The sequence below is a fragment of the Lycorma delicatula genome, chromosome 1 (genome assembly GCF_047948215.1).
Source record: "Lycorma delicatula isolate Av1 chromosome 1, ASM4794821v1, whole genome shotgun sequence".
Classification (NCBI taxonomy): Eukaryota; Metazoa; Arthropoda; class Insecta; order Hemiptera; family Fulgoridae; genus Lycorma; species Lycorma delicatula.
In genome coordinates, this window is record NC_134455.1 from 140,029,934 (window position 1) to 140,044,832 (window position 14,899).

The 14,899-nt window shown below is 32.9% G+C and overlaps 1 protein-coding gene across 3 annotated transcripts in view; it reads right to left on the bottom strand.

The window, feature by feature from the left end:
• Vps35 (Vacuolar protein sorting 35) overlaps nucleotides 1–14,899 on the bottom strand; it is a 67,269-nt gene that overhangs the window by 27,897 nt on the left and 24,473 nt on the right. For all 3 annotated transcript variants that reach the window (XM_075362564.1, XM_075362555.1, XM_075362546.1), the window contains 3 exons: nucleotides 7,503–7,697; nucleotides 5,882–5,965; nucleotides 4,088–4,303 (listed from right to left, as the gene is read on the bottom strand). In XM_075362564.1, coding sequence (XP_075218679.1) covers nucleotides 4,088–4,303; nucleotides 5,882–5,965; nucleotides 7,503–7,697 — 495 coding nt within the window. The remainder of the gene's footprint in view (nucleotides 1–4,087; nucleotides 4,304–5,881; nucleotides 5,966–7,502; nucleotides 7,698–14,899) is intronic.

Here is a 14,899-nt window from a genome sequence, read left to right on the forward strand (position 1 = left end):
ATTTTAATTTTCTTCTTCTTTGATCTTGACTTATCCATACGTTTCTGAAAATGTTCAAACATCTAGTTTTGTGTTTCAATTTATAACATTCGAAACTAGAATTTTGGAGCACAAAATATCACTAGTACTAAGTTGCTTGAGAAAAATAATGCTACGATATGTTTCTACATCAGTTTTAAATTTAAGTTTGATATTTAAACAGGATTTTTTTTTGAAAAAAATCTAAATCTCCATTTTAGTTTGGTATACACAACAGGTTTGTTAGTATAAGCATACCAACAATAACTCACATAAACAGTAAACAAAATTTTAATTTTCTTCTGCAGAACAATTCTAATAATGCATTTTGCAGAACAATGTTTATTATGCATTCTGCACTCATCAGAGATGAGATAGATGAATGAATAAAAAAAATATTAAAATAATAAAATATACATATTGATATAATAGTGGAATCCTTACAACATTCATTTTCTAGTCAAATGGATGCTGGTTAAGGGTTTACTTTTATTTCTTGAATCATGTACAACAGTAATATTGAAAAAAAAAAAAACAATTTCAAGAATAACTCTAGTCTGGTTGTTTAGGTAAGGCAATGAAAGAATTCTTTCTATTCCTTTTTTTCTTTACAACTATTATTTTTACACATCTCCATAATTGTATGTGCTTTTCTATATCTCAGCTCATCTTATCACAATGCATTCTCCTTTTCTAAATATCTTTTTCACAATTTTCAGTGGAAGATATCTAAATCTCCATTTTTGTTTGGTATACACCCAACAGGTTTATTAGTATAGGCATACAAACAATAACTCACATAAATAGTAAATAAAATTTTAAGTACAAGGTATCCAGGCTACAGGTATCTAAAAGTAATGACCTATATTTAAAAGACCAGTCATGGTAATATCTTAAGCATAGGGTCAGTCGACCGGAAATATCTCTAAGATTTGTTTTGTATGCTCTCAAGATCAGCGGAATATGAATGCGTTAGCAGCAAGGCATGAAATTTCAGTCGAGACCCCACAAGAGAAGGTTCAATGTGTGTTTAGTGGTTCAATGAGTGTTTAGTGGTTCAGTGTGGGGCTTAGTGGAGTCAATCAATTATGCATGTTCAATGGCATGGACTAACTGTGCGTGTGTGTCAATGGGATATCAATCCTCCCACATCCAAGTCTATTTGTCAGTGAGATGCAACCTTAAGAAAGACTGGAAGATTGTTGGTTTCACAAACTAAAAATCATCCAAAAGTTTTAGACTGTGGATCATGTAGGTGATGCATTCACTGCCAGTCCTGGAAAGTCAATTAGGTGGGCTAGTTATGAACTGGAAATTCCTTTCATTCCACTGTTCATGACATTGTTCATAAGCAGCTATGCTTGGGAACGTACAAGTTACAATTCCTTCATCACATTAAACTATATGATCACTACCTACGATATCAGTCTGCTGCAGAGGTAATGCATCATGTTGAAAATAATCCTAATTATCTTGATATGCTATTTAGTGATGAAGCAACCGTTCATATGTGCAAGAATGTTAACAGACACAATTGTCAAATTTGGGAAACTGAAAACCCCCCATACAATAATCAAAAATGAAAGCGACACACCGAAAGCCAATGTCTGGTTAGGACTGCCCAAAATAGCCACATCGTTCAATTTTTTCATGGAGCTCATTGTGACAGGGCACATGTACCTTGACATGCTTGAGAACCTTGCTGTTCCTCAGATTTCTGTAGGCTTCAGTTTCCAACAAGATGGTGCTCCACCTCACTTTCATAGAAATGTTACCATGTTCTTGAAGAACGCTTTCCCCAAATGTTTGATTGATCAGACGAAGGGCATGGCCACCTAGATCTCTAGATATCCCTCCTTTGGACATTTTTGCTTGTGGATTTATTAAAAGTTGTGTGGATTTATTAGAATTGGTGTACAAATAAAAGTTTGAAATTTGGACGATTTAAAACAGAATTGTTGAAACAGATACTTTAATAATGCCACAGATACTCATATACATCTGGCAAGAGTTAAATTAACGTCTAGATGTCTGCTGAGCTACATCTAGATGTCACACTGAACTTGACTAACCTACATTAAAACTTGGTGAAGTTGTTGTGTTTATTAAAAAAATTATTAAATTATATTAACTGGTTCTCTTATACTTTTGGATGCCTTTAGCCCAGACACCATGTATAGTCTGCGAAAATGAGATATTTGATTGACAAGATAAAATTTTTGTTTCAAAATGAAGTTTTAAATTGGATATAGAAAGATACATCTGATTCTAAATGTATATTTTACTACTATTTTCTTCCAAGTATTCTTAAGATAATGAATAAACTAAAATTTTGGAGAAGTGCACTTCAATCAAATTAAATAAAAATTGATATGGTGAAGCAGTAAATATTTATAAAAATTAAATTTTTAAGGTCAAGTTTTTCCTTTAGTTAAAAAAAAACATGAAAAGTAGGCACAAACCCAACTGAGATATACAACCCACTCATCCAATTTAAAAAAAAAAATTATAGAATTGATTCCAAATACCTGTTGTGAAAGTAAAAAGTCAATTTCATGACTATAAGATAGCCATTCCTGATGCATAAAATCAATTAAAGGTCAACCAACATAAACATATAAATAAACGGTATTATAATCATGATTATTAGTATGTTTGGATTCAAGAACCTCAAAACAAGAGAAATAAAAAATAATAGAGGGAGCTTACACTTTTTTAACTAATAACAATACTAGTAGCTACAGCTGGTAAAGTAAAAATTACAGAATATTCATTGATTCTAATAAGCTTTATCTTAATTTGTTTTAAATGCCAACTCTATTTGATTGTCACAATAAAATTTCAAAGAGAACATTATCTCTCTGTTCCCTCTTTCTCTTCATTCAACTTCTGATTCACTACTTTCCTCTTACCTCTTACCACCATGTCAATTGGAATTTATTGTTCATTAGTTTGATGTATGAATAACCACATAAGAGTGTATTGGATTAGAAGTTGAATTATAGCATCAATGACACCTTAACAGCAACAATGAACACTGGAAATAGTAATTTCATGAAATGGTTGTGATTTCTGTGAAATGATCTGAGATTACTTTCCAAATTAAGGAGAATCAACTTAAAAAAAAGAAAAAGACCTTAACCATAGGGAATGTTTTATGGATTATTTTTTCAAGTACAGTTGTTTTCAAGGATATTTTTTGTTTAAGTAGGTTACTTTTCTTGAACAGAACTAGTTCTATAGTTTAAAATATAGGTTTGAGTCAAATTTTCAGTTATTTAATTGTAATTTTGGCTATGCCTAGCATGGTGTATTTTATTAGCAGAGTAAATTTTATTGTTTAAAATGTATCCACAATATCATAAACTGCTTTACTGTTGCTTTAGTAGATTATTGAGAAAAATATCATTACTCATTGGCAACCCTTAGAAACTACCAACAAAAATTTACAGTATGAATGATATTTAAAATATGTTTATTAACAACGCTTAAATATGTTTACAAACATTTCCACAGCTACATTAATAATCTTTTATATGAGTCACTAAAATGAGAGATGGTTTCTAAATAATAAGGGTATATTTTACAATGATTGTGTTTGATATACATTTTACATCATATGTTCTTCAGTGTATTCAGTGCCCTTTTTTCCATTTTAAATAAAGTATTTTATACAGTAAATGCTGAAATAGCAAAATATCTTTTAATAAAACAACAATTAGAGCAGCTTATAAACAATTGCTTAAGTATTTTTTTGCTATCAGAATAATAAATTTTTGCTGTTTTAACCCATCTATTCCATCTTTATCTAACCCATAGTATTAACTTTTCATTTGATAACAAATTATTTATGATATTGGTTTTATTATAATAATCAGTGTCCTTTAATCTAAGTAAGGCATAATTTTTCAATAACAAAATGATGAAGCGTGTTCAAATTACTGCAATTAACATTAATGTAATTATTATTTTTGGAAATGTTTTCACGCAATAGCAAATATCTGTAAGGATTCTATTATACTATATAGGATTTCAATTTTTATGAACAGATCAAAACAGTTAATCCTACCTGTATAATTGTTGCTACTTGATCAGAGAATATATCAAACAGTCGACCCATTTCACTTTCGTTATCAGCAGTAGCAGCATCACTACGTTGAGAATACGTAGCTAATCTATCAATAAGTGATATAACTACATTTTTAACATTCACTCCAGGCTGAAGCTCAGCACATGATTTCAGGAATGCATTTAATGTGGCCAAATGAAATTCATCAGGAAATACCTAAAAAAACATATCTTTTATGCACAGTTGTTTTTTAATTTTAAAACAATTTCAAAACTAAAAAAAATATTTCAATAAAAACTAATGCATGAAATACTACTATTAGAAAATGTTTTATTAAATATTTTCTAAGAACTGCTATTTTAAAATAATAACATTCAGTAACTGAAACTTATAATGCTTTCACTGAAACTCAACTCTTAATCTGGTATCAACTTCAAAAAAGACATCATTTTAAAATAATGGATAAATTATTAATTTCTACCTTTTAGGGTGGTTACTTTAAGACAGTTTAGGATATGTTAATAATCAGAACTACAGGTCCTGGAATACTGAAAACCTGCACATTTTCTTTGAATTTCCCCTATACTCACAAAAAGTAGGTGTATGATGAGTGTGGTTTCAAGGCAACAAACAATAGGACCCGTATTTTTTGTGAAGACTGTGGATGCTGTCATCTAACAAAAAATTATTCAACAGTTCACAGGCTTACTACATCGCATCCTTACAAGGATGAGCATAACTTCTCGTTGCAACAGGACAGCATCACTTGCTATACAGCTCACTCTATTGTGGTGATGCTACAGGATTTTTTCAGTAGAAGAATCATTTCTAAAGGATTGTAGCCACCAAGATCCCTGATCTGACTACAGACTTCTTTCTGTTGGGTTACTTAAAAGAAATTATTTATAGAGCTATCCACGCACCCTGCATGAAATGAAGACAAATATTATTAATGCCATCTGGGAAACAGACAGACTACAGCTAACAAGAGCAGCCAGAAACTTGGCTAAACTTGTTGTTAAGTGCAAAGAAGTAGATAGACATAATTTTCAAGACCAGTAAATTATTATTATGCAAGAGTTTTACTATTAAATAAAACTCTTTATATTATTTATAGATTAAACAAAGGGATGGGGCCTCTTTTAAGTTGGAACACCTTATCTAAATATAGGTATAATTGTATAATATAAAATTAATTAGAATACAGAAAGAAAAGCATTACTTCACAATGAGTTCTCACGCCTTAAAACATTATTCGATTTTCCCATCACATGTAGAGAGTTATTAAAATTATTCAAGTTAAGGTCATTTTGAGAAGTAAGGTTTACACTTCTATACAGTCAATAGATTTAATTTTAATCTTTCAGGGAAAATTATATAAAATATTAGGTTAAATATTTTATTTTCATTTTCTTTTAAAATTAGTTTAGTATTTTTGAGAAATTTAACCTTAGCAAAACTAAAGAAATATTTTTAGAACATTTTTTCTCATGAGTCTCAAAAAAGCGATCTACATGTACCCATAAACTGTACTGGCACGCACGCACGCACACACACAACACAGTTATAAGAGTTATACAAACATGGTGAAGCTTTAAAAGAATTTCTATTTTTATAAATCTTGTACAATTCTGCAACAAAAAATTTTTAATTTTAATCACTTTACAAAATAGAAAGATTTTTTAGACCAACACTATTTTATATCTGTTGAATTCTAAATTTATTTTTCATCAATTCTAGGAACTAGTTTATTGATTATTTTTAAACATACCACCAATGTAAAACAGAAAATACCTGTATTATACATTCCATAAGATACTCCTGTGCAATAGCATCTCTACAACTGACAACTTGCTCTAAAATTCCAGGCAATACCAACTGAAAAAAATTAACAAAAAAATATACTTTTATTAAACTTCAACTAAGTTTGTGAGAACAATATAAAGGAACATCCTTCAAGGGATGGGATATAGGGTATGATCTGGATGAGGTCTGATATTTATATCACATATAAATACATATTCTGCATTATCCAAGTAGATATTACTAATAATAAAAAAACTTCATTGTTTCAAAATAAGAAAAAACTTAAAAACCTCAGCTAACTTTGAACAATTTAGCATAAATATACTATGTATTTTTTTTATACAGAAATTAGCTATACAGTCAGCAATCATAATTTAAAAAAAAATGAAACCTGTTGTTCAGTTGACAATGTTGTTAAATTGGCTTTGCTACACAACTTTGCAATATCTATTCTTTTTTATTTTTCACCATTCTTTATAGTTGGATGGTACAAACAGTACCATCATCCATCAGAATGGATGATCTCAGTAATTCTGGCATCTATTATCCACTTATTGATTTTATTATGTCTTCTGAGTATAAGGAAATGTTCAATCTGCTACTGTTATGTCAGCAGCAAATGAGCAAAATATTGTCTGTCCACTGGCACACTGCAGACCTAATGAAGAGTTTCTAGTATTAACATAGTCATAAGGGATGGCCACTAAGAAATCTTATGAAATATTCTGAATTATTATTTTTACAGATGAATTCATAATACCCAATTCACAAATAAATATGCAGAGAGAGTAATAATACATGCTGCATATGTTCTTCCAGAACCTAGCAATGAGGCACATTACCATTTATCTTATCTGCCAAATAAGAAGTAGCATTTGTGGGTAACATGTGATGAAAAGGAGGAAAAAAAATAAATTTAGATATTGTTGCCATGGGTCTAATTACAGGGTTCATACTGGTTGTTTTCAATTCTAAACATTACCATAGAAATACAAAGGGTGGAAAAAGAGATTTCAAGAAATGGAGGATGATGAAAGTACCAAAGGTAAATTTTTTTGCTACATGTCTAGATTTTTTAATATTTTTTTCAACAGAAAATTCATTTTCTTTTTTTATTTTAAAACACACACTATTTTTAATAACTTGTATGTACTTAATAGAATTTTCAATTAGTAAATTAACAATTTTACATGTGAAACATTATAAAAACATTTTTCAAAAATCTGTTCCAAGAGGTAGAATAACAAATAAAAATGTACAGAATGTATATACGAAACATCTTTCTCCTGAATTTTGTGGTTATTTTGATACGCAATATGATAGCATTACATTAAAAATAATTTATTTGAAAATTTATAGTTAATAAATGATAAGTATGATAAAAATGCTTTAACAGATTAGAAAACTATAATTACTGGTTTTAGGATTAAATACAATAAATTATATTAATAATCTAACAGGGAAAAAAATATATATCTACACATATAGGTGTTACGAGGGTTAACATCTTTAATATTATCAGAGTTTTAGATAATCAGACATGGCTTTCCTTTAAACAAAATTGGATGTACAGGAAAATAGTATGTAAAAATTTAATAAAATAAAATACCTTGCGATATTTATCAAGATTAATAGATTCCAATTGAGAGAGACGAACAAGATTAGTTCCAACTAAAATACGAAGCTCTTCTCGTTCTCTTTCTCTTCTCTCTTTGTCTCTTGAATGACCTTGATGTTGCATTCTTACCCAAAGTTTATTCATTTCAGCAAAATTCATCAAAACAAAATCAATAGCATCACGGATCTAAAAAAAATAAAATTTTAAAACAAATAGCAAAGTACATAAAAATTCAATACAAATTCTTAAAACAATTTTAAAATATCTTGAAAAGAAGAATGGATCCATATATAAGTGATGTAATCTATAACTATCTTAGGATATACCAGAAGAAACAAAACAATGAATTTCATAATTTTAGGACACAAAATTGAAGAGATATGAAGCCTGAAGTTATAAAAAAATACAAGTCTGGGGCCTGTGTGTATGTGTGCACACACACATGCAGCCATCCAGTGTATGTTAACTGTATCTATGACTACTGATTGTTTGATCCTTCTTCCAAAAGTTTAGCAAGACAGATTGTATTAATTAGAAATGATATAAAATATTCTTTATAAATTAATCACAACGCAGTAAATTTTTGTTTTGAAGAGCTGTGAGCTCTCAAATTATTTTTTTGTTGCATTTATAGTATATGAAATATTTTATAGCAGAGTAAAATAAAGCCTGAAGGCCACAGCACTGCTTTATTATGAACTTCAGTCAGATCTTTTCTGATTTCAGTTTTTATTTGTTATTAGCATTAATGTAAATGAAGGCAGCAGTAGTTATTCTTCTTTTTAAGAAAGCATCGCTCAAATATTGGATAACTGTCGCCAAATATAATTTTTCTGAAACAAGATATATTTCTGAAAAAACATATATTTTTTCTTAAACATCCTGAAGAAAGGCTTATATCTGTTCTACATATATACAGTTGGTTTTGTAAAAAAAATAGCACAGATTTGCCAGAGCATTGGCATGAAAAAGTAGTTATTCTAATGATTTGTTTAATTTTCTAAATAATATAATTTTTCAATGTTCTAAAAATTTAAGAAGCAGTTTAAGTACTGTATTGAAACTTGGCTGTAAAGTACTGTATTGTAAAAGGAATACTGATGGGGGAGGATTATACTTAAACTTGTTTAGAAGCTGTCTCATTTGAAACCATCAATGTAGTTTCAAATGAACTGAAAGTAACAGTTGGAAAATCTCATAACAGAGTGTACTATATTCATTCTATCACCTTACACAGGGTACTGGTTAAGGAGATAGGATGGTAATTTAAGAGGCATGATTTACCTAAGGATTATCTGATTTCAGTAAGGAATCACCAATATACTTCTGACCAAGAATCTGGAAAGATCTGATCAGAAAATATTCTATTACAGATATACAGTCATACAGTATCTGGGAGGTGTGATAACATTGTGAACCTATTATCATTTCTGGGGGAAGTGTCACGTGTTCAAGGCATACCTTAGTTCATCAAAAGAGAAAGGCATGTTTAATTCATTTTGTGACTCTCCAATCACAAATGGGATATTTTCTACCTGCAACTATGCCTCATAAACTCAGGACAATATGATGGAAGTGAAACTGACCTAAACAAGTGTTTTAACATGTTTGACATATCAATTGATGCAGTGATGAGGATGCTGTAGTTTTCCAGTTCAATCAGCAGTGGTGAATGTCCAGATCTATACACAACCCAAACTTTTCTCCACACAACGAATAATGGAGTTGTCTGAAAAATGGTATTGACATAATTCATCCATGATTTCAGTTGAGCACACAGAAACACTCAGTGGCAAACAGCCCTTGGATTGCAGAAGGCGCAGAGCAATTCAATTTAAATTATGTAAAGCCCTGCACCGATCCCTTAGTGCATTCCTGCAGTTTTCAGTCCACCACGGAACAGCAGACTGCCTTGGCTTTCCTAGTATTAAAGAGATATTTAGAGAGATTTACTTGCACTATCAAGTATGAAAACTTGACAAGTTGGTGCATCATGCTACCACTCTTGTCTAAGCTGGGGCTGCTTCCCAACTTGTTGGTAACTGGCTTTAGTGAGGGTGCTCTTAAAACCTGGTAAGGATCTAAGTGAGGTCAGCAGTTACGGCCAATCAGCCTCTTGCCAGTAATCATTAAGTTGCTTGAAAGGCTGGTTGTGGAACGGCTCTGGGAAAGCACTGAGGTGAACTGTTTTCTAAATTGAGGCCAGTTTAGCTTCACAAAAGGGGTTGGCACCAAGGATTGCATCGTAAATGCTCTTGCCGAAGTGTAAAGCGCAGACTGTAAATATGTTTTGGTAATTTTTATAGACATAGACCTGCATTTCCTTCCTTGTGTTGGAGTTCTGTCCTCTATGAGTTGGACTGCAATGTTCCTGTAGCCCTGCAGGCCATGGTACTTGTCTAACCGTATGGCTCTGTTTAAGGATATGCACCTAGTTGTGGAAAACCATCCGTTAGCAGGGGAAGCCCACAGGGTTCTTTTCTCAGTCTCCTGCTGTGGAATGTGGTATTCTATGAATTTCTGGGATTGACATTTCCAGAAAAGGTCACGGCCCAGGCTTTCGCCAATGACTATCTCTTTCTAGTGCTCAGTAATTCACAACCAAAGCTAGAAGACTGGGTGCAGACAGCCTTGTAAACCGCAGAGGACTGGATGGACAGTCAAAATTTAAAGATTTCTGTGCCCAAGATGAAGTTTATGCTTCTCAAGGGTGCAGGCAAATTATCGTATAGTCATAACCCCCAAATTAAATATAAAAACTGTGTACTCAGCTGAGTTAGAGTTCATAAGTACCAAGATGCTTTGTTTGATGAAAAGATGCTATTTAGCAACCACGTTAGGCAAGTAGTGACGGACGCCATCTCAGTGATGCACAAACTTAGGTGGATTGCTCGGAAAGACTATGGGTTGTTGCGCCATCAAATGTACATGGTATACCGAGGTGTCTTTAAAAGCATGATCTCTTACACGGCGTCCGTTTGGGTGCATAGGTTGGAATGGAATGGAGCACTGTATCTCAATCTCACATGGGCAGCCATGTGGAGATTGCAAAGAGGCTGTGAAGCCGACATATTTGGGATGCAGTTTCGAGCCAGGCCAGTACTGGAGAGCAATTGTGATCACAATGCACCAGATCTAAATTTCGTTCAGTTGCCAATCTTCCACCTGCAGAAGAGGTTGCAGAGCCTCGTGATGGAAGCTGGAATGGGATATCATGACTAAAGGAAGAAGATCCATGTATAAGTTTATACAGGATCTGGGGCGATGGTATGCCTCGAGATTGTTTATAAGGGTAACGGTGTCCAGGTGCTCACCAACCATGCTAACTTGAACCAATAGCTGTTTTGGTTCCACCTAGCAGATGATGAGTTGTGCGTCTGTGGTGAGGTCCAGTCAAATGAACAACCAATGTTTGACTGCCCTGCTATTGGGAGTCGGCCTCGAACTTATAGATAAAGGGGAAAATTGGCCACTTGTGAGTGGCCAATTTTCCCCTTGAGTCAATGTGGTGAAAGCCACATTGTCGGATCTCATGAAAGTTCCTAGATGCAGTTACTTTGTTCAACTGGCATCTGTAGTTTACTTCATGGAAAGACTCTTACTGCATTGCCGTGGGAAGCTAATCCTGAGTATAGCAGACCTCCAGCCAATTATTATGGCTTCCAGCACTATAAAATGGTGGACAGATACTTGCTGGCATTCAGTGATCTAGGCATGGCAGCAAATTGCTACCTAAACAAAATAAATTTTATTATGGATGTCATATATATATATACTTTTAGTAGTTGAAAGGGTGCACCTACCCATTTAGCAAATATATGACAAGTGAGTGGTTGGGACACATATGCCGGTGGTGTATGATACTGCGCTTAGTTCGCTCATGCTGTTAGGTAAGCTCTAGGAGCTATGTTAGGATACTGGTTGCTAAGCTGTTCTAGGCTCAGTTACCATTTTTGGCACAGACATTTGGTCTTATGCTTTAGGGGGACCGAATGGGGTGGTAGCAGGAAAATGCCAAGCAAACCAATATCACTCTTGTCTTTACAAACCATCCATCTGTGTGGCCAACTCTGAGGCAAATCACTATTACCAACTGAGATAACAACCCGTCTGTGATCAGTTCCAAAGAAGTTTTTGGAAATGTGCCGGGTAAGACATGAGAAGGGTTGTTGAACACAAGGACGGACCGATGCATGAAAATGTACCTGATGAAGATGATACAAACATATATCATCACTCAATAAGCAGAGATTTAGGTTCTGTCTCGGTCTATCAACTATAGCACCTCAGGAATAACATGATGATGAGCCCATGAATAGTGATCGGCACTGAAATCACCAATTATTAGGCAGGGTAAAGGAATCAGTGAAAACAGACTGGACAGATCATCCTCACTGATATTGGAATTTGGTGGATTATATAAGTTGCAGGTATTCATTTTAAATGATGCCAATATCTTCACTGAGACTGCAGTGATATTGTCACTAGTGGAATACACGTGACTAATATAAATTCTTTCATGAAAACAGTCTCACCTTCACATCCTATGTCCTCCGTCTGATGGTCGCATCTTTCATAGATGTTACTGCAAAAGGATACATCATCCTGTTGATGGAGTTGAGTCTACTGCAGACACAATATTAAAAGTTTTCTTCCTTTAGTACTTTTTGCTTGTTTAACCACCAGGTCCACCGTTAGGTATTGCTTCAGAGGATGAGATGAATGAATGATGTTTAGTGTATGTGAAAATGCCAGACCTGACCGGGATTTGAACCTGGGACCTCCGGATGAAAGGCCGAGATGCTACCACTCACGCCATGGAGGCTGGCTTCTTCCTTTAGTAGGATTTCAATATCCTCACAACGAGAATGGAGACTACAAACATTCCACTGAATAATATTTGTAGCCATAGGAAATATTTTTTCCTGTTATATATAAAAATTCTGCATGCACATTACTTATCAAATATTATCCAGTTTTTCTTGTTTGTTTTTTATGGCCTTCAGAAGTGCTTTGCTTTTTTGGGCACTCCATCCACCATCATATCCTCAGAAATTTCAAGATGGTGGAGGGGCCTTGGAATTATAGGAGGACGGACATACCATACCAGGCGATGACATTTTAATAGATCCCTTTCACAGGGATCTTGATTGTTAGCAGGGTAATTAGTGCAGCAGGAACTTTATATGATGGTGCAATGACTGTGAAGTGCATTTAGATAAACCACCATTGGTTTTTCTAGCACATGTTACTTTATTGCCTGTATGCAATGCTGTAATAGCAGTTGTGAGAGAATTAACTTGGATTCTACCATTTTAGTTGGTTCTTTGCATGATGGACATTCATTCTCTTTTTGTATATTTTTATAGAGAGCCTGGACAAAATTAACAACCAGGCTCTACAGGATTCCTAATGTTGAGGGATTTTCTGTATTCCCAATGAGCCACAGGAAAGGACACTTTCTGCTCGGTACTGATCTTTAATATACCCTTTTTTCCTTATAAAAGTGGCATTCTCGCAACCTTGCTGAATGTGGGCCTTTATAATTAATACATTTTCCATTTCAGTTCACATGCTGTCATCATGTCCTGTATAGCCGCAACACATACAAACTTGTTCCTTCATGTAACCATCTTTCTTGTGACCAAAACTCTGACACTGAAAGCACCATCTTGGGTTTCGTATATATGATTGCACACAAAAAGAAAGGGAATCAACCTTTATTCGATCAGGAACTGTAGTAGAAAAAATTGGAACAAGCAAAGATGTTGGTACATCAACACTATTCTCCTTTCTTATAATCCACTGCACAGACTTGACTGACTACGATGACAACGCTTCTGTAGTTTCAGGCAACTCAACGTTAGCCAAGTCACAGCAAAAGATCATTCCCCTGCTGAAATTGAGCGTACCACCATCACTCCATCTTTCCCTAAACACTTAAGGGCTATGAGTGTTCTACATTGCTCTTCATTATAAATTTTAATCAGGAGGGTGCCACTCCTAAGTTTTTTTTTTGACAGATTTTGGAGAACAAGCTGTGATGATACTCTTATTAATCACGAAGAGAGAAACCTTAGCACAGAATTTACCTTTCTCTTTTTACCTCAGCACCAAGAACTTGATTCAGGAGAATTTAAACCCCTTGATAATGTTACTAGTTTCTTTATTATTAGCCAGATCTTCGTCTGACAAGGTCGATCGAAGTCTCTTTAAACTCCTAGATTTGTTGGTTTTTTCATGTGGACCAACAACCAATGAAAGATTATTATTTGGGACTGCCATACATTCAGAGTACTGCAGAGTACTGCTTTGTTAAAACAAAGTTTTAAAGACTAAAACTCCCCATAGGGTGATTATGAATAAGACTATGTCAATAAATAATACAACATTTGTTATCATTTTTTTTCTATTTGTAGCACAATTATGCTTAGCTTTCATGAGTATTATGTTCTTTTATTACGTTAATGTTTTTTTTTGTTTCAATTTTTAATTTTGTTGTAAATACAACAGAAAATATATATTTTAATTTGTCCAGTCATGTTTTAATAACTTATTCTTATATTTTATTAACATTTTTACTGTTTTATGTATAATACATCACTGAAATCTATAACCTAAGATATTTGGTCAAATTCTGTTAGAAAATTCACAAATAAGACTGATGAATTTGATACGAATGTTTTTAGTAAAAACAAAGATTTTAAAATTCATAAATGTTTATTTTACATACTGTAAACTTTTAACCCATAATTCTATAACTCAAATGTCTCTGTTCATCATAATATCATTACTTAAACCAAAACAATTGATGTAAGAAATTTATACTTATTTACTAGTTATACTTTTTTCTACGTGTTTGTGTTTTTAAGTACACTGACTAAGAAAACAATTGCTCTTGCTACAAAGAAAAAAAAAAACAGGGCAAAAGATAAAATTCATTATTTATACAAATATAGTCATAATTAAGCAGAAGAAAAACTGATGTTTTATTATTAAACACTGAAATTAATATAAATAAAGCCTAATAGATAATATAAAGTTATGTAACACTAACATGAAATGCATCTATGGCCATACACACAGACAATGTTTAAAACAGCAATCTAATTTAACAGCAGAAGTTGCACTCACTTTACTAGTATCACTGGAATGTGATAGCAGTAGTTCATAAACTTTTCAAATATGAACTTCACTTTGTCGACTTGTAACTTCAAATTAAATAATATTATAGGGCTTCAGGTTAGTTTTTTTTTGACAAATCTTTTTTAGTAATGGTAAATATTTTTCATTATGAAATTCCTTCATTACTTATATGGGGATTAAAAGCATTTTAATATTATATAACATATAATGGGGGTTCATTTTTTAAATCAAACAATCAGATG